The 21,671-nt window shown below is 35.0% G+C and overlaps 1 protein-coding gene and 2 long non-coding RNA genes across 15 annotated transcripts in view; 2 read left to right on the top strand and 1 right to left on the bottom strand.

Moving 5' to 3' along the window:
- Positions 1–20,797, top strand: part of LOC309490890 (class I histocompatibility antigen, F10 alpha chain-like) — a 69,172-nt gene extending 48,375 nt beyond the window's left edge. For 4 of the 13 annotated variants that reach the window (XM_082160200.1, XM_082160213.1, XM_082160212.1 and 1 more), the window contains 5 exons: positions 3,802–4,050; positions 6,539–6,817; positions 6,976–7,254; positions 18,200–18,316; positions 19,607–20,797. In XM_082160200.1, coding sequence (XP_082016326.1) covers positions 3,802–4,050; positions 6,539–6,817; positions 6,976–7,254; positions 18,200–18,316; positions 19,607–19,728 — 1,046 coding nt within the window. In that variant the 3' untranslated portion in view covers positions 19,729–20,797. Of the gene's footprint in view, positions 1–3,801; positions 4,051–6,538; positions 6,822–6,975; positions 7,255–7,334; positions 10,035–18,199; positions 18,317–19,606 lie in introns of those variants that run through there. The other 9 variants (XM_082160210.1, XM_082160215.1, XM_082160216.1 and 6 more) reach the window with 8 other exon arrangements.
- On the bottom strand, positions 10,495–11,594 carry LOC309490904. The gene is made up of 2 exons (XR_014202867.1): positions 10,701–11,594; positions 10,495–10,568 (listed from the first exon to the last, which is right to left on the bottom strand). It is a non-coding gene; the product is annotated as an uncharacterized lncRNA (long non-coding RNA).
- On the top strand, positions 16,327–17,436 carry LOC309490902. Its single transcript, XR_014202865.1, has 3 exons — positions 16,327–16,592; positions 16,837–17,085; positions 17,305–17,436. It is a non-coding gene; the product is annotated as an uncharacterized lncRNA (long non-coding RNA).
- Positions 20,798–21,671: the final 874 nt, after the last annotated feature.

The raw sequence follows: 21,671 nt of genomic DNA, 5'->3' as shown, positions 1-21,671 counted from the left end.
TGTATGGGGTGTGTTGTGTTCAGCTTTGTGTTTTTCTGAATGTCTGAATGCGTTTCTTCTTCTATTTGCTTTTCCTCACATTGTTTTGAACTATGTTGTATAGCTGTATTTGCAGTGTGTTCATCCAAAAGTTGTTTATTTTAATTATTAAAAAATAGCATTATTTTATTTGAAAAAGTTAATAATTGTATTTTATTTACAAAATCATTTTGTTTTTCTAGTATATTTTTTGGATTAGATCAGACAACATCTTAAGCTGTCATATGGTCGTTACAATGTGCCCCTCATGTTACAGTGTACCCTATGGGCATGTTGTCACTGTTCACTCATTAGCTTGTTTCATTAATACAGCGTATACTTTTTTCTTTATTTTATGAAGGTAAAATTTTGCCATAAATCACATGCGCAGGGTAAGATTTATGAAAGTGTACATAAGATTGTAAGTGTAAATAAAATTGCATTAGCATGAAGCTGCAGTTTCACAATGCATGAATTACACTTACGAATAACAGTAAAATGATGCAAATATTTTTTATTACGCTTGAAAGGCGATTTACACCTTCACAAATCTTCTCTTGCGCATGCAAATTTAATTTATATTATCTTATGTACACTTTCACAGATCTTACCCTGCACATGCGATTTATGGCATCATTCTACCTTCATAAAATAAAGAAAAAAGTATACACTAGTCCAGGGGTATTCAATTAAAATTCTAAGAGGTCCAGTTAGAAAAAATGTCAGCAACCAAAGGTCCGCAACATCACAATGACTAACTTGCGTTATCATTCAGTGCCACAGCCTAGTAGTTGTATGAAAATATGTAAGTAGCCTAGTCAACAGACGACTGTCAAATCAAATGAAAGTACAAATTTAATAATATTTCAACAATATTTATTGTCAGTTTTTTATATTGAGCTGTAGGGATCATAAAAATAATAAGTACTCTAATAATAAATGATCAATTTAAATAAAATAAAGGCTGCATTTACATTTTTTTTTATAAATAAATAAAACACAACAGAGAGCTTTTGAAAAATGTGCATCTCAAAATAAAGTGCTTAATTTTAGAAAAATGAAATAAAAAGTATAGCTTGAGTTTCCCTTTTACTTTTTAGTTAACTCCCTTTCACATCTTAAGTTTAAACACATTTTAAAATAAACAATCTCAACACATTAACAATTGAACAGCTTTAACACCTCCTTTTCTCTTTCCTTCCCTTTTATATCCCACTTCCACACTTTCTCTTGCTTAGTGAGAAAAGTGAGCCCTTGCTTGTCCTGCCAGGATTTTAAATCTGGGCTGGAATGGTGTCAGGGCCATTCTCAGACACATGTGTAGGTGCTCATTGGTGAGCCTGGATCGATATTTGCTTTTAATAATGTTCATTGTGGAGAAAGCTGCCTCACAGTTGTATGTGGAGCCAAACATGGTAAAGATGTACAAGGCTACTTTCCTCAGACCTGGGAAAGCGGTCTCTGAGACCATTTGAAGCCAGAAAGTGGCAGGATCAGTTTTTCCAAAATGCTCTTTCAAGGCCACATCTGCTTGAAGATCGACCAGTTGCATCTGGAGAGGCCCAGCATTTTCCCACTTGAAGAGCAGTGTGACTTCCTTTGAGAACTCCCTGACATCTGTGATGAGGAATGGGTTCTGAATGAACAGGGTGAGCTGCTGTCCAAGGCTGAAGCTGTCAAAACGCTTGCTGAAGTTTACAATCAAGTTACAATCAGCTTGTCAACAAAGTCAACAAAAGAAGACACATCTCTCTCACCCTGAACCTGTTCCTTCACAGTTGGAAAGTGTGCACAGTCTGCCAACAGGTCTTCCCTAAACAACACAAGTTTCCTCTGAAAGGAGCGGACAGCTGTCATCAGATCACAAACTGAATTGTCCTTGCCCTGTAGCTTTAAATTCAGTTCATTCAGGTGTGAAGTGATATCAACCAAAAAAGCCACAATATCCATCTTCTTGTCATCCTCCAAAAAGAGAGAAAATGTTGTTGCCTTCTGGCTCTTCAGCTGTGCTAAGAAAGCTGCGATTTCCCCTCGGATGGACCAAAAGCGCTCCAACACCCTACCTTTGCTGAGCCATCTTACATTGTTGTGTAGCAGAAGGTCATCAGCATTTGCATCAACTTCTCTGAGGAATTCCCTGAGCATGCGATGCTGAAGGGAAGAGGAAGCTCTGAGAAAGTTTATCATTCTCATCATTGTGTTCATCACCTCAGCATACTCGTCTGACAGGGTGGAGCACAGGACTGACTGATGAATTATGCAATGGTAAGAGATGAGTTGAGGATTGTCATCTTTCATTCTTGCCACAGCTCCTCTCTCTCTCCCTACCATGGCAAGGGCTCCATCTGTGGTTATTGAAACCACTTGCTTCAGCTCTATTGCCCTCTTCTTTAACATCTCCTTTATGGCCAGGTAGATGTCCTCTCCTCTTGTGCTGGTCTGAAGGGGTGTGACACCTAACAGGTCTTCACAGAACTCTTCCTTGTCCTTGTTGAAGAACCTCACAAAAACTAAGAGCTGAGCATTGTCAGACACATCAGTGGACTCATCTACAGCTAAGCCTATGCATGGTGCCTTGTGAATTGCTTCATCCAGCTGAGCTAGCACATCATGGGTTAATATTTCTGTTTTCTTTGTGGCTGATGATGCTGACATAGGTATTTGCTTGATTTTTACACACGTCTTCTTTTTGTTTTCCCTCAAATAAGGTTTCAGCTACCGCACTCATGCACTCCTTGACAATCCCTCCATCAGTAAATGGTTTTTTATGTTTGCCCAAAATCCAAGCAACTTTAAGGGAACATTCGTTAGCACGTTGTTGGGCAGTGAATGAATGTGTTAGGATTCTGCTGGATCGATCATATTGGGCTTTTAGATCGTTTATTTTCTGTGCCCTCAGTGCGGATTTAAGTGGGTATGTTTGGTCAAAAGATTTGTGCTTTGTCTCATAGTGGCGCTTCACATTGCCGCTTTTAATAATCGCGACAGTCTCTGAACATATGAGACATACCGGTTTTGAACTTCCCGTGGGAAGAATGAACATGTAAGAATCTGTCCATTCTTGATTAAAAGCTCTGTTTTCGCTGTCCACTTTTCTTTTTTTAGAGCACGCCATGTGAAACGTTGTCTCTCTTTCGTCTCGTCTCTCCCTCTGTGTGTGTGTGTGTGTATCTCGCTGTCTGACTCGAGTAGCATCACATGACATGATTTACAACGCATGCTATTGGTCTGTGAGTTTCCTGGGCCGCGCTAAACCAGTACCATAGATGCTAGAAAAGCTGCGCGGGTTAAAATAGAAACGCTCCGTCAAAAGTCAATAATTCTCAATAATTTATGGGTTATTGGTCCGGGTCCGGAGAGAACGGCGGCTGGGTCCGGATCCGGACCGCGGTCCGCCTATTAGTGACCTCTGCACTAGTCTGTATTAATGAAACAAGACCACATATTTGTACTATACATGTGTGAAATGAATGCGTAAAAAACAACCCCCAAAAAACCTGATCCCCAATTGGATTTACGGTATACAAACTGAGAAAGTCAGAAAGTGTTAGGTTTTGCCCCACTCTCCCCTACTCATATCATTTTCATTCTAAATGAAAGTATAAGTCATTGCCAAGATTCCCAGGCTTATGTTTTAAATTAAAAATAAAAAGGATGAAGCTTAAAAGTTTTATTGTATACAGTCTCATAGCCTACTATGGTAGAAATCAATCAATAAAGAATCAAATAATCAATAATGAACAATAATCCATTGTAATCACCAATAATCAATTTGTTTTTCAGGTTCTCACTCTTTTTGGTTGCTTTCAACTTACATTTGTGGAAAAACACAATTTCCTGAATTTAGTTGCACAACAACTTTGGATGACATCACAGTTGGATACTATGATTCAAAGACATATATTCCAAGAGGGAATACGACGAATGAGGATGATGTGATAGGTTCAGATTACATTAAGGATATAAGTGTCTACATGTATAACTCCTTTTTGAGAAGAGCCGCACTGTTAAGGCAAGACGGCCAAAATGACAGTAAGTATCTGGCTCAATGATATCTATTAATCTATTTAAAAATGCACAAAATGCTATTCATACTGTACATATTCAATTGCTTAAATACATCTTTTTGATGAGCATATTTTTAATGTTTAATTTAAAATTTTTAGTTTTTTAGGTGAAATCATTTGTGGTATCAGAATTAAAAGAACAACTTTATAATAATTTCTGCAAAATCTTCTATTGTTGTTTCTTTATTAAAAATATTAAAAATATTTATATGCTTTTAATATTTTTAAAACATTGTCTGAAAAATAAAATGTAATGTAGTATAGCCTGAAGTATTACAAATTTAAGAATCTATTTCAGATATGCTTCCTACGGAAGCGTATTGCATTCACTTGAGAAAAAAAATCTACTCTGTTTTTCTGAATTAATGAGTTAATTATCTCAGAATTACGAGATAATTTTTCATGAAAAAAAAGTTTTTGCTCTGTTTTTCTGAATTAACGAGTTAATTATCTCAGAATTACGAGATAATTTTTCATGAATAAAAAGTTTTTGCTCTGTTTTTCTGAATTAATGACTTAATTATCTCAAAATTATGAGAATTTTTTCTTTAAATAAAAATATTTGCTGTTTTTCTGAATTAATGACTTAATTATCTCAGAATTATGAGATGATTTTTCATAATTTTTTTATTTTTATTCTGTTTTTCTGAATTAATGACTTAATTATCTCAGAATTATGAGAATTTTTCATTTAAAAAAAATTGCTCTTTTTCTGAATTAATGACTTAATTATCTCAGAATTCTGAGATAATTAAGTCATTAATTCAGAAAAACAGAGCAAAAACTTTTATTCATGAAAAATTATCTCGTAATTCTGAGATAATTAACTCGTTAATTCAGAAAAACAGAATAAAAAAAAAAATTATGAAAAATTATCTCATAATTCTGAGATAATTAAGTCATTAATTCAGAAAAACAGAGCAAAAACTTTTTATTCATGAAAAATTATCTCGTAATTCTGAGATAATTAACTCGTTAATTCAGAAAAACAGAATAAAAAAAAAATTTTATGAAAAATTATCTAGTAATTCTGAGATAATTAACTCGTTAATTCAGAAAAACAGAGTCGATTTTTTTTTTTCTCAAGTGAATGCAATACGCTTCCGTAGCTTCCTTACATAACATCACAGTGAAGAATACTGATTTTAGCATTTGAGGTTTTAATTTAGATTCCAATATAAACTGAGAAAGTTTAGCAGCTGTTATGATGATTATATCAAGAGATTTCCTGCCAGTCCTGTTTCTCTAAATGAGTCAATTCCTGAGATTCTCACCCTCACCCTTTGTCCTTATGTATTTCCTGACCAGTAAGCTCAATGTACAGCTGTGCTTTTGTCTCTATGATAATGTTAATGTATGGGTGATCTAGTCAGGCTGATTGGATCACTGTTATGCTGATGAGATCAGAGCTGCGGAAATTCTGGTAACGAGCTGACGCCTATATTGTATTTGCATACTTTGTAAAAGGAAGGTCTCCACCCCCAAAAGTCCCTCCTCCTAAAATGCCTATAAGATACCATGTAAAAGTTACATACTTTAGATTATGTTGGACGAAACTGCAGCCGCGCTCAAATAAAGCAACTCTTCTGTTTGAACGTGATCCCAACTGTCTCCTGGTCTCTGCTTTGAAGAAAGAAAAAACTTTCCAACAAGCCTTTGAGCTGTGTTTATAATCGCTACTAGTGGGTTTAATTTTGCATTTAGAGTGACCGTAAAGTATGAATGGGTGATAAGGTATGTGATTGGTTATATTTGATATTTGGGATATGGTCATTGGGCTACTTTTGGGTTATTTTTGGTTGGCCATTAGGCTATTTTGTTAAGCTGGCCTGGTAACCCTGCTACAAGATCACATGGCGATAATATCAAACAGGTTTGAAAATTGTGCAGCATCTGTGAATGCTTGAGACGTCGCCGACCTGCTCAAACTTAACAAGCATCGGCGACTACAACCAGCACCGATTTAGCCGCAGACCTTGAAAATCTGTTTAGGACAGCAAAATCCAGCCAAAAGTTGTGTAGCGTGAGCTTCCCTTAAGACAACCACCGACAAACACAGGTCTATTGAGACAAGGTAACAAGGATAATGGCAAGATAACAAGATAAGATAACAAGATGCGGAGACAATCAAGGGGTACCAATGATCCTGGAACTGCAAAGGGACTACAAAACTAGCACAGGAAACTTAGGGGAACAGGAACTAAAATGGGAAATACTATAAAGAAGAGTCAACACACTTAGGGGAAACAGTGACAATCAGATAATTTGATTATGATAACTTTTTTACAAGGCAATGTTAGTTTAGGTTGTAAAATAGTTATTTACAATGACACTTTTAGAGTTATCAAATTCAATTTTTCTTTAAAATGGTTTGCTAAACAACGAGTGTAAGATGAAGGAGGCCAATGCATGACAATCTCCCATAACAATTCTCCCTAATATTTCCCTCACAGGTCTTGATGTTTATCAGAAACTGGTTGTGTGTGAGCTGCTGGACTCCGACAAGCCTGGAAAGATGATTATTGCAGATGCTGCCAGAGGCTCCACCACAGATGCACTGAGTTACATTAACAACACATTTACTTATACTGTGGCTGTAAATATTAAACCAGAACTGTTCAAACCTGACCTGGAAAAATTTAAGCAGAAATTTTTAAATACCTTTTACCCACTTTGTATAACAACTCTCAAGAATTACCTCAAAAAGAGAAGAGATCAAATTAACAGAAAAAGTACGTACTCAAGGGCACTAATTCCCTAAATTTGTTTTATGAAAACAAATGTAACTGTTTAGAGTAAATCTTCAGGATTAAAAATAAATCCATGTATTTATACATGTAAAACGTTCTCTGACGTTCTCTTGTTTATTTTTTTCCTCTTCCTCCTACAGTAACGCCCAGTATCACACTCACACAAAAAGCAAACTCAGATTCTGGAGGGTCTCGTGTGAGTTGTTTGGCAACAGGATTTTACCCTCGTCACATCAACCTGACCCTGTTCAGAGATGGACAGCCTGTATCTGATCATGAGATCACTGGAGGAGATCTGCTGCCCAATGGTGACGGGACGTACCAGATGAGGAAGAGTCTGGAGATCAGTGCAGACAAACACAAATACAGCTGCTCTGTTACACACCTCAGTCTGGACAACAAACTGATCATTGAGTTAGGTAATGAGCTTTTACAGAAATAGAAAGTATCAGATAAAATCTTTACATGTTGATCTTATTCTAAATGCTTCCTCTTTTAGAAGATGAACCTTCCAGACGTCGCATAGGAGTTGTTGTTGCTGTCCTGCTATTGGTATGTGCGATATCTGTGATTTTGGCAGTTGTTTGTATGAGAAAAGGCAGACGGGAAGATACTTAACATAGCATTGTTAGTCAAATTCAAAATACTGCAATGCTTCAATGTTCTTGACATTTATTATTGTTGTTGATTTAATGAAAACCAAAATGTCTAATATGTGTCGGGAGGATTTTCTTCCTCTGGCTTAGGCCTATCTTCTGTCTCTCAAATTGTTTTATTTCATTTTAAAGTATAACGTACAATTGTGTACCATATTAAAGATGTCAAAAGACAGTATTAAACTATCAGCAGTATCAAACAATAAGATACAATAAAATGTTTTGTATACCACCTATGTCTTATTTACATAGGCTATTACCAGAGATGGGCAGTATTTTAATTACATGTATTTTGAGTATTTTGTAATTTGTATTTTCCTTTACAAAAATAAATGAAATGTAATTTGTAATTAAATACTTCGAGAGACTGTAATTTATATTTAAAATACTAAAATACTTTTTTAAATATATAATTTTATTTCGCATATATTAACTTTAATCACCAGGCTTAAAGGGATAGTTTACCCAAAAATGAAAATGTTCCCATGATTTACTCACCTGAAGCCATCCTGGGTGTATATGACTTTTTTCTTTCAGACGAATACAATCGGAGTTATATTAAAAATGTCCTGGCTCTTCCAAGCTTTATAATGGCAGTGAATGCGTTTAAGTTTTGAAGTCCATCAAAGCATATCTATCCATCATAAAAGTGCATCTATCCATCATAAAAGTGCGTATATCCATCATAAAAGTGCGTATATCCATCATAAAAGTGCATCTATCCATCATAAAAGTGCATCTATCCATCATAAAAGTGCATCTATCCATCATAAAAGTGCATCTATCCATCATAAAAGTGCATCTATCCATCATAAAAGTGCATCTCCATCATAAAAGTGCGTATATCCATCATAAAAGTGCGTATATCCATCATAAAAGTGCATCTATCCATCATAAAAGTGCGTATATCCATCATAAAAGTGCATCTATCCATCATAAAAGTGCATCTATCCATCATAAAAGTGCATCTATCCATCATAAAAGTGTTCCACAGGCTCTGGGGGGTTAATAAAGGCCTTCTGAAGCGAAGCGATGCGTACGTGTAAGAAAAATATCCATATTTAAAACTTTATCGACTAAAATAACTAGCTTCCGGCAGACGGCTGTACACATCGATTTAAGGTGAAAGAGTATCACTTGACCGGACGCATGACGCAATGACAAACACGGAAGCGCAGAGGATAGAGCAAAACAAAACACCAGTCATGAATTAGAAGTCTAAAGCAAATTTTTTTAAAGAGAAATGTGGGAGGAGCTTGAGTTTGTTGGCCAGTCCTGTTTGTTTGAACCGCGAGAGGCGTCAAAGCTTACGCTACTCCTACATCCTACGTCATACATCGTCAAGTGTTACTCTTGTGGCGCAAGTCGACTTGCGTAGGCCGTCTGCCGGAAGCTAGTTATTTTAGTCGATAAAGTTTTAAATGTGGATATTTTTCTTGGAAGCTTGGAAGAGCCAGGGCATTTTTTTATATAACTCTGATTGTATTCTTCTGAAAGAAGAAAGTCATATACACCTAGGATGACGTCAGGGTGAGTAAATCATGGGCTAATTTAAATTTTTGGGTGAACTATCCCTAGGACCATAGACATAAAATACAAATAGGACTACCAAATTGCGTGTAAAGTAAGTAAATCACGTGATGTGACACACCCTATTGATCCTGTTCACATTTCTGGGTTTCTCAGAAGTGGAAGGTGTCATAGTTAGGTAAACTTCTATAGCAGTGAATGAAAGACTACATTAAATATATTTTTTGTCTTCCAATTTGCTCACATAGCAAAAGAAAAACACCACAACAGCGTTTTCACAACTTTCAAAAAGAGTAAAAAAATAGATAATGGCAGTCGGAAGAAAGTTGTCAACTTTGTCACAGCCGCACTATTAGAAACACCCTCACAGCAGCGTTAACTAGTTTTTGTGTAATATAATGCAAATACAGTGTTATAGGCGTAATTATCTTTTATTATGACAGTATGTGGCAACATGTACGTTAAAAGCGCATCTTCTGCACTAAACAATGATATTGCGATATTCTAGACTCATGTATCTAACACCACACTTACTCTCACACTACAGAAGACTGTACATTTTGTTTCTATTTTTGTATTTTCAAATTTCACAGCAGTATTTTGTATTCTATTTAAATACATTTGATTTGTAAGTATTTGTCATTTGTAATTAAATACTTTTTGATGTATTTGTGCCCATCTCTGGCTATTACAGATTACAACTGTAAATATAGTACAACTGTAAAAATTGTTGTCTAGTGGGGTGAAATGAATTCAGGTATGCTGAGCCACATTTTCACACAAGTGGCACAATTTACCTTGATTCACTTCATACTTTTTGTGCAGTCTAATCCCAAAAATAATTTTTCTATTTGATCAAAAGTATACTATGTCTGCACTTTAGTTTTCTGGAGATAACACACTTACATTTTTCTCCATTGATACAATGTCAATAAACCACTGATCTATATAAATCATTTCAGTGCTATTAACCAATATTTTTAAATCATTTAATATGATTGAACGAACCACAGAATGCACACAAGTTAATCATATTTATGTAATTTTACAAATTCATCTTGTTTTCTTTGGATTTGAAATTACATTTGAGAATCTGTATTCATGTTTTCATGTTTGACTGTCATAACATTTTCTTTTTTGTAAAATATTTTGTTCCTTTATTTGAATTTTTGCTTTTGACTTTGGTATTTCGTTTTTTATGTACTTTTATTTTCAATAATTACTGTCCTAAAACAAAATCTGTTATGCATAGTGACTTCTAGACACATTACACAAAAACATAAATTACAATAATTTAGTACTGATCTAAATACTTGATGTTAATCAGTTTAAACCATGTTTCCAATTCAGAAAAGATTTGTTGGTTGTGTATTTATCTGATTTGGAAGTATAGTGACATTTAAGCCTCGTTCAGACTGTCAGTGTCTAGTGAATGGCAAAAAAATCACATGAAATTCAATTTGTACAAATCTGTTTCGAGTTACATTCGTATGTGGTTTGAATTTCTATTCAAATTGCATTTCTGGAAATCCATTTCAGTCTGACCGCTCTGGGGTGCGTTTCCCTAAAGCATCGTTGGCCAACTATGGTCGCAAGTTCATCGCAATGTCCATTGAACTCTATTGGCAACGAGGGAACTTGCGACCATAGTTGGCTAACGATGCTTTCGGGAAACGCACCCCAGATTGGCTTTTGCATGGTTTATGTGACTTTCTCATGCCACATAAAATGTTGGGTACAACGGGCCTAAAGGCGTACCAGGGCAAAAGGCGCATTTGACTTTATTCTCTTTTAAACCACTAGATGGCACAAATTCAGCTCAGTACTTTTCGTAGTGGCTTAAAGAGATCGTCCCACGTATGGTGTGTTTGGCCAAAGTCTGGCTTCCCATAAGTATAGTTTGTAAGAATTACGGAAAATGAAGTATACCCGATCCTTAATAAATAATAATAATAATACGTTTATTTTATATAGCGCCTTTCTCAAACCCAAGGTCGCTTTACTTAAGACTCAGCGCGCGGCAGCTAACGTTACACATTGTCATGTTGTAAGACATTTGTATTGCAAACCCCTCCTTGTTGCGGTTGTTGATTTTGGCCTATACCTACCACTGATCTATTTAAATAATATGTAATTTTTATAGATCAGCGACACCTACCAACGCAACGTTATTGGCATAGAAACCAATGCAGATATTCTGGAAAAACGAAAGAGCCGATGGATACTATTAAAATGCCACATAACTATAAAATATAACATTTACTTATCCAATCTGTCACGTATTAATGACACGGCAAAACAGTTGTTCTCCCCTTATAGACTTTGACAGGGGGACGTCATGAAGGTGAAGTTTAAGTCGCCCATGCGCAATAGAACGCCTGTCCATCAGCAGATGTTGCTTTAAGTCCCTATTGACTTTTGTCTGAATACTGTTGTCTTTGCTGTGTTCACTTGTTTAGCTAACAGATATTATAAAAAATTTGATTGTATAGCTGGTCAGATTGTTTGTAAATAAAACATTTATATCAAATATTGCCTATTTGTGCCTTTTTATTTTATTTATTTCTAGCAGGGGCGGAGCGGACTTAGTGATTTGGGGGCTCTAATCGATTCCAGGTATGGGGCCCCAACAGTCGAACTTTGAACTCAAAACACTCTTTTTCTATAGGCTACTTTCTTTCTATTCTTTTTTTTTTTTTTTTTTTTTTTTTACATTTGTAGATAAACTGCATGTTAAAACTATTTGAAACCTGGAACTTTTATTTTCTCAATATAAAATTAAATACATTTGAAATCACAAAAAAAAAAAAAAAAACTAAATTAACAAACAAACTATTTACAGTTAATTAACCAAAATAAATCAATAATCCATATTCGCCTTTCAGATTCCACTTCCAAAATATTAATTCTGTTTAAAAATACAACCTATAATATTCGACATGTAATTTTCAGTCCATTTTAATTCGCTTCCACAAATTCAGTGGTTCAAATTCGACAGAAAATTCAACATTTGTGACCCTGGACCACAAAACCAGTCTTATGGGTATTTTTTTTAAAATTGAGATTTATACATCATCTGAAAGCTGAATACATAATCTTTCCATTGATGTATGGTTTGTTAGGAAAGGACCATATTTTGCCGAGATACAATTATTTGAAAATCTGGAATCTGAGGGTACAGAAAAATCGAAATATTGAGAAAATCGCCTTTAAAGTTGTCCATTTCTATTGGCGATAGTGCTGCATCCATTCACAAAAATAAATGTTTTATATATTTAATGTGGGAAATTTACAAAATATCTTCATGGAACATGATCTTTACTTAATATCCTAATGATTTTTGGCATAAAAGAAAAATCTATAATTTTGACCCATACAATGTTTTGTTGGCTATTGCCACAAATATACCCGTGCAACATAAGACTAGTTTTGTGATCCAGGGTCACATTTGACATCCGGTAACGGCAGGAATATCAGTAGATTGCCGATTGATAATCTCCATAGCTGTTAGTCGACCTGACCAGCAGGGGGTGCAAGCGGCTCTTGGCGAAGACCAGAGCAACGGGTAGAGAGAGTATATAAAATGTATGATACCAGTATCTTTCTACATGGTTCACATTGCTGACTCGTGTTAATCCATGCATTTTAGTTTCATAATTTCTTGGTTGCATAGCAACTGTTGATTCCATAAAGCAAGGAAGCAAAACTCAGATGGGAAGATTTATCTAGGCTGCGTTTCCCGAAAGCATCGTAAGCCTAAGTTGATCGTAGAACAATTGCCACCAAAATGGTCTCTATGATCAACTTAGGCTTACGATGCTTTTGGGAAACATAGCCCTGGTCTGTCTAAGTCACGTCTGATTATGTCACGTATGATTAGGTTTTGTTTCATGTTCTCAGTTTTTTTTATTTTGGAATTTTTGAGTCATGTGACTCCCTGTTCCCCTCATGTGATTTACTCATGTGTTTCATGCCATGTACTCTTTGTTTTCCTCTAGGGCTGCATTTAACTCCACTTTTAGACATACATTCGCAAACTCGACCCCTCTACCCCTCGATTTTGACCTATAGAGAGCGAGTCTACTCAATATGTACACTTCAGGCAGATCCATAGACCACAATGCAACATGATTTTGATGTCACTGCAGATAATTAATTTACTTAATTTACCCCAACCTCATACAAATCTAGTGTAGAACATATAATTTTTCTGTTGTTTCTTACAGGTTCTCACTCTTTGCAGTTGCTTCTCACATACATTCAAGGAGAAACATAATTTCCTGTATTAAGTGCTTTATTTGTGTTGGATGACATCACAGTAGGATATTATAATTCAGAGACGAAGATCTATGTTTCAAGAGGAAATATTACAAATGAAGATGATGTAGTGGATCCAAATCACCTCAGCACTTTAAGTTACTATGTGCGTCTTCATTTTCAGAGAAGATCAAATCATCTGAGACCCCTCAACAATACAGAAAGTAAGTTCTGTTGGCTAAATGATCAGCTTTGAGTCAGACATTACACAAATAGTTTATAAAAAGTCATATTAATTCATTCTAAAGGGCTCCTGAGGCCAAATATGTTAACACATCACTTTCTTTCCTAACAAGCCATGTAGTTTATCAGGTGATGAGTCTTTGTGAACAGAGAGACAATAAACCTACATAAATAATCACCAGAAATGCCTTTAGAGGCTCTACGACTGATGAACTGCATTTTTTTTATGGCAAATTCACATATTGGGGTTCTTTAAATTACAGAATACAGTTTAGGACCCAAGGACCAGATGTTTGAAAGAAGACCCGGAGTCAGAATTATAATAAATTGAAAAAAAAGTTTTACTGAAGATTCATCAGTTTGCAGTTTCATCAGCAGAAGTCAGCTTCAAGACTCACACAGGAGTTTGTACGCCGCCCCGCTTACAGTTACAAAGATCACAGTTATGCCCTTCACCGAGGTCTAAGCTACGTCCTTGCTTCAGGTTGCAGTTTCTGATTGGCTAAGAAATAGATAAACATAGTAATTTTCCACACATATACAGATAGACTGAAGCATATCTCCATCTGATTATGCGGCTGACACTCGGACCCTGAAGTTAGGCACGTCGTGACCTTCCAGGTCGCAGATTTGGGTTGCTGGGCACCAACATGTCCCGAACAACAACTCAGTCAATCTCCAGTAATGCCAGTGGTTCCTTAACCTGTAACCAAGAAGAATAACACACACACCTGAGAAAGGTTCCCTTAAATTCTAGACTTCAATGACCCCTGTGACTTATAGTCGTCAGGGTACCCTAGAAAATCAGAAGTATGTATTGACACATGTTGAAGACCTTTCTTCACAAAACAAAACATCTTTCCATATTTCATTTCTGGAAGCCGGGCTGAATGAGCGAGCACTGTTACTGCATTCAGATATCAAATACAGACATTAGAGAATACATGAAAAGAACATTTCAGTAATCACACTGGTAATTTCTATAACAAAGTAAAATCTCACAAGAGAAGTCATTCACCTCGTGATATTTAGAAGGAAAAATATTGATTAATACCTTGATTATAATCACTCATTACATACATTGAAGCAGCAGTAAAACATATTTTATGAGTTTATTTCTGATCTCTAAAGACGACAAATATAATATGATTATTATATCATTTAATTCATTTAAAGCATGCCACCTATTTTTTATTTATGATGGTTTATACTTGCTATTAATCTGTTACTTTTCCACAATTAAAATGTTGTCATCATTTACTCACTGTTTGACTGTTTCTTCTGTAGAACACAAAATAAGATATTTTTTCTCTTTCTTTGTTTTTCTTCTTCTTTTTCCCTTCTAAATCATTAAATAATAAACTAGACCATATTTATTATTTATGATGGTCTTCACTCCCTGCTATACAGAACCTGTGCTGACACCTGGTGGTGTGGATGCAGCATCACCCAACGCTTTCAGCAATCATCAACTAACATCAATCCGCTTCATGGACAATAAATCACCTTTTATTAGGGTTACTGATATGAAGGGACCCTTACGAAAAATAATTTTATTCAAGTGTGCTATTAGTATACTTTCTTTTAAACTAAAAATAAGAAAGTATACTTTCTACTTTTTATGTAGGCTATCCTACTTCACAGAAATATAAAAAAATTGCACATAAGTATACTTGACTTATACTGACAGAAATGTCCAAGTATATTTGAACTATACATGTACTTAATATTTTGATTGAGATATTCTCTACTTAAAAGTATAATTAAGTATATATACTTGCCATGTACTGTAGTTGTAGGCCATTTAATATTTTGATTGAGTAGCCTATTAATACTTTTTTCACAGTTTTACACTGTATTTTAAACCTACATAGTTTAAAAGATTTATAAGGGAAACAGATTTGTTCATAATTCTGAGTATCTGAATTTTTGTGTAGGCTAGTTCACTGGTCTACTGATCACTGATCTGTTTACTTTAGTGTTATGTCTATTTCTATTTCTACTCATTCTTATAGTTATGAATGGATTGTACCCATTCACTGGATGAAGGCAGAGGTGGAGCAGTCACGCTTTTGGCTCTTGGAAAAACTGGTATGAACAAAAATAATTAGCCAGTTATTTTGTTTTTATGGTGGCATTTTGTTCTTTCACCAGGCTCTGAATGGGACAAACTCACTATTTTGACCCATATAACATAATAAATGACCTAAAATAATAATCTATTCGTAGGCTAAAGGAAATATAAAATGGGTGTCTGAAAACCAATGAGAAATCACAGACTGGCTGAATCTGCTTAAAAATATATGACACTGTATATATAGTATACACTGTATTATATATATGATATATAAAAAACAAAACATTTTTGGTCAACCAAAAAGCATAACCAGGTGGACTGTGTATACTGAAGAAAAAAAAAAAGATTTTTTTTTTTTAAAGTACTTCAATGTTTATCCAGTTCATTTGAATTGTTTGTTAAATAAAAATTGGCTCTGTAATAAAATAAATACTGTGAGTAAAACATTATTGCAGAACCACAAAGAGATTATCATATAGGCTATACTGCACATTCCTGTACCATGGAATACAAAAATAATCTTAAATATTTCTACCAAGAGTTAGTTTTCAACTATTCTTTCTTGTAAACATGTTGTATTTCATGCTTAAATTTTGTTATCCTCCCCTAGAGTAGAGTATTGTTCTACAATACAGTAAAACAGAAGCATTGCCTGTGAACTTTGGTTGAGTTTGTAGCTTATGCCTGAATAATGACTTCATGTATGCGTGTGTGGACAGGTGACAACAGCGCATGTGGTTTAACGCTCAAATAGAATGGAATGAGGAAAATGAATTATGCTTGCAGGCATTTAGACAGGAAAATAAAGACTAATTTCTTTCGTATTCGACGGCAACACTCGATAAACAACGTATAAGATGTTACTTTTTGAGAGATACTAGTTTAAAAAAGTGCATATCATTTTCTAAAACATGAGAGACTGAAAGAATGCTGGGCATATGGATAGATATTCTCGTGTTGCTTGTACTTTTACTTCCAACATCTGCTTCAAATGGTAAGTTTCAAAAGGTTATGAATTGTTAAAACGTAGGCATACTGCTATTCAATTAATGAAATTCAAGATGTTATCCATGTTATCTCGCTACTGATCTTCATAGAGCATTACGCATGTATGCTGAAAGCTTGACAAGTCATATCATTAAAGACCCATGTTTTAAACTGTATATACTAGATGGAGAAACAGATAGAAAATGACTACTTATTGTTAAAACAACAACAACAACTGTGTTGTGTTTCAGGTTCTCACTCTTTGTGGTTGCTTTCAACTTACATTCATGGAAAAACACAATTTCCTGAATTTAGTTACACAACAACTCTGGATGACATCACAGTTGGATACTATAATTCAAAGACATATATTCCAAGAGGGAATACGACGAATGAGGATGATGTGGTTAATTCAGATTACATAAAGGATATAAGTGACTACATGTATAACTCCTTTTTGAGAAGAGCTGCACTGTTAAGGCAAGACAGCCAAAATGACAGTAAGTATCCTCACACAAATACACATAATGACGTGAGCCAAATCTTTTGTCTTCCTGTATTAATCGAATTATACATACAATCTATGATAAGCAAATTTAGAATTTCTTAAAATGTATTTTAATATATTTGGAGGCATAAAGTTGATTTGTGATTATTTAACCTTTTCTTGAAAAGACTAGGCCAGTCTATGACAATCTTCTCCCTCATTTCCCTCACAGGTCTTGATGTTTATCAGACACTGGTTGTGTGTGAGATGCTGGACCTCAACAATACTGGAAAGATGCTGACAAAAGATGCGGCCAGAGGCTCCACCACAGATGAGATCTGTTACTTTAACAACACATTTACTTATAAAGTGATTTTAAATATTTCACAAGATGTGCTCAAACCTCACCTGGAAGAATTTAAACTAAAATATATGGAGTTCTATCAACCAGTTTGTATTAGTACTCTCAAGTATTACCTACAAAACAGACAAAATTAGGTTAATAGAAAGGGTAAGTATAAGGCCGCTTCTTATGACAAACATTTTAGCTAATGTAAACTGCATTAAAAGTGCCTGTTTTAAAAGTTTCTGTTTTATAATGACCATAGAATTCTTTTTATATCTGCCATTATAAAGTCCATATGTTTAAAGAAAATCTAGCAGGCTCTGAAACAATCTTCTTATAGTGTCAACCTAAAATCTTCACATTAACAAGTCAAAAGTGAAGTTGTAGTAAAATAACCACTCTTTTTTTGTTTCCACAGCAGCACCAAAAATCTGATTTATTCAAAAAGCAAACTCAGATTCTGGAGGGTTTCGTGTGAGTTGTTTGGCAACAGGATTTTACCCTCGTCACATCAACCTGACCCTGTTCAGAGATGGACAGCCTGTATCTGATCATGAGATCACTGGAGGAGATCTGCTGCCCAATGGTGACGGGACGTACCAGATGAGGAAGAGTCTGGAGATCAGTGCAGACAAACACAAATACAGCTGCTCTGCCACACACCTCAGTCTGGACAACAAACTGATCATTGAGTTAGGTAATGAGGTGTGAAAACATAAAAAAATACTACAGAACAGTTTCAAGTGTGTTTATGACCTTATTGTGAAAATGTTTGTTTCAGAACCAGAGCCTGGTGAACCATTTAAATCAGTGATTCTCCCAGTGCTGATAGTTTTGGCTCTGCTGTTTGTGTTTGGGACTGGAGCCGTCATATATAAATGCAGGAAGAGACGAGAAGGTATGGCAAGAACTGAAATGAATAATAAATCATTCAGTGAGCCTAGAAGGCTATGTGATGCTTAAGATAAATATAAAATATATTTTAAAGGTGCTCTAAGTGATGCCGGGAGTGTTGACATTCGAATTGTTGTCAAACAAAACGGAGGCTAGCTAGACCCTCCCTCCTCCTCATCCCGTCTCCTCCCTCCTCCCCTCCCTTCCGGCATAAAGGAAAGTCAAAGTAGTCACTAAAAACAAAGTTAAATTTTACTGATACTTTATTCAATGTGTAATGTCACCAAGTTAGATAAATGCTTTTATATATTGCAGAACAGAATGCAGAAAAAGAGAAACATTGTCTTAAAATCGTTTCGCCACCTGAGGTTATAACTAACGTTAGCTCCCATACAAGGACGCAATAATAGCAAGATAACGTTAGCTTCGCGTTTCCCAGTGAGCATAAACAATGGCGGCGGCGTAAACAAATTTAGTCAAAGTTGTCAATAGCCTATAAATGAACATTCAAATCCATAACAAACAGAGGGTGAAAACAATCATTCACACAAATTGTCGACCTACTGTGAATTTGCTTGATCATTTACAATAGATATTGATCGCTAGCTGCTAGAAACATACATGTTGTATTCACCAAAGCTAACGCTGACTGCATAGTTCTAGCTAATTACATCCTTGTGTTGGTTTGGCGAACATGAACGTCAATTTAGAAAGAAAAATGGATTTACCTGTTCTGCAAAAACAGAACAACTGAATGTCGGATTGGAAGCCCTTCTGCCGGCAGAGTTCTCGCCACCTTTCGAGGGTTTTTCCGATGTAAATTCGGGACTTCACGCGTCCCTTATCCTTGTCCCTCTTCTTTGCAATTTGTTCATCGGAACGTCGTCTCTTTAGACGTGTGTCGGCCATAATTCAAACTTCCCTCTTCATGCTTCTCTCTCCTCCACACCCCCTTCATGTCCACGCGCACTAACCCCCAAACCACACCCCTCCAATACTTCTTGTTGGTGATTGGCTGGAGCACTGTTTGTTGTGTTTCGTGGTGCGGGTGAGCCCAGTTTGTTTTTGTTGCCGTTTGTGGAGCCTGTGGTGTCTACAGAGACCGCGTTTTTTTACAGTGTGTTCAGGGGACAGGCAGCTAGCGGATAGTGAGGAGATGTTTGCTGTATGTGACAAAAAATGTTTTGGCCTAAAAAACGCGTGACATCACTTAGAGCACCTTTAATTTCTATTATATATTTCATTGGCATGAATAATTATACAGCTTTTTTTTATTTTTTTTTATGTTATACAGTGTCTTCACCGGACTATATATATTCAGCTGCTTCTAGTGAGTACTCTGTTTTTAATGTTATTTTTGTATCCCCTGGTTTCATAAGCGGACTAAAATGCATTATTGAGCCGATTTTTAACTGAAAGCAACTTGCCATTATTTTGTCTCAAGATGCACACCAGTAATGTTTTTTTCTATAAGGCACATTTAAAAAAGCCAGTCCTAATCCTGGTTTAATCTAACCCTGTCTGTGAAACCAGGCCTCAATGTTCTGGGATGTTTTCCTTCAAGATAAAATCTGATCTATTTGAATGTTTATAAGATCAATTTTTGTATAATGGAAAATACTTTGTATAGTCAATTGTATAGTCACAATTGGTCATGTCTGCACCATAGTTTCCTGGAGCATGATAAAATGAAAAAAAATCAAATTTTGAATTTGAAAAAATGTATTATTACTGTACAATCCTCAGAATGAATAACAGCTATAGATTATTGTCTTGTATATTAAATCACATTCCTATGCATTTACAGACGCTGATAATGGTTGATATTCTGAAGACATCAATCCATTTTGTTTATCCATTGGGACCATCATATGGATGAATAATTATCTCAGATTTGTTTATCTACAGCTACACCATCTGAGCCGATGCAATATTTGCTTTTAATAAGCTGTGAGATTTCCAATTGAGATTTATATATGGGAGAATAACACTAAATTAACAGGAGTTTATCCCTTAAAGTGTAAATATGTAATTAATGTTTACAAAGAATTTAAATGTACTTATAGGCAACAGTGTTGTCAAGAGGGCCTACCTATATCAAGTATCTTTTTATGGTGTTGTAACTTATAGTGTGTTAAGCGATTCACAGGATACAGGTTTGTTAATGGATGTATATTTTATTAAAAAAAAAGTTTAAAAAAAAAAGTTTAAAAAACAACAACAGAAAAGCCTCATCCATACTCAGATTTGGGAAACTCCAAAACATAGGTTTTAAAGAAACATACATTCTATACTTTGCAGTGTATGTATATTATTTTATTGTTAAAATTTTGTATTTATTGTGTAGCTGGGTCTAATATTGTTATTAGATTGTGCTTGCTGTTTTCTTTTAAGACTTTGCCTGTGTCATGTTTTGTATTTTTATTGATTGCTTGATTACTTTGGATGACGGGGGGTAATGAGAGAATAAATATACATTAAAGATTTTGGTAATTTGTTTAAACTTTTGTTTAATTATTGTAACATTTGAGGTGATAATCCAATTGAATGAATTTCTCAATTTAAAAGTGAGCAATCTGAGAGCATGGCAAATTTCCCAAAAAACAAAACCTGTTTGTACATTTATCAATCTGACCTACAGTAGTCTGATAAATATGTCAAAATTAAGAATTACAATGTGTGGCATATGTAAGAAATAAGCTTTAAAGATACCAATGTGCATGTTAGTGTAATATATACTGATGTGCATGTATTGTAGCACTTAACAAAACATTAACAAAATAAGTCATATAGAATATAAATGTAAATGGAATATAAATGAGGACATAAATTTGAATATAAAATTTTAATATTGAATATTAAACTTTGAAATTTGAATATTTGAAAATAGAATATAAATGAGGACACTGGATGACACGGGTACTGACAGAACAAAATAGGCTATACAGTACATTAAAGATTTTGATCTTTTGTTTTATAATCTTTTAAAACCTTATTTTAGTAATCTAAAATGTGTTTCACATAGAGCCTGGTCATGTTAAACAACTAAAACCATGCTGCCATCAAAACTAAATGCATGTAGTGGCATATAGTGCAAAAGAAAATACATTTAAAAGCTAAAGGAGTGCTTAGTTCAGTGCACTAATGTTCATTTGACTTCAAACCTTTATATTAGGTATCGTCTGTTCAGATCAACCACATTCCAGGTTATTACTGCAAAAGCTTAGCGTACAGAGTTTATTTACTGCCATTACAACAGCACACATCACTGGAAAACTGCAGCCATGGAAAGAATTCTTTTCACTAATCATCATTTTACTTCCAGCTGTTACACCAAATCTGTTACACAGATCACATGA

The sequence above is a fragment of the Leuciscus leuciscus genome (assembly GCF_965113295.1).
Source record: "Leuciscus leuciscus genome assembly, chromosome: 25".
Classification (NCBI taxonomy): domain Eukaryota; kingdom Metazoa; phylum Chordata; class Actinopteri; order Cypriniformes; family Leuciscidae; genus Leuciscus; species Leuciscus leuciscus.
This window is presented reverse-complemented; position numbering and strand designations above follow the sequence as displayed.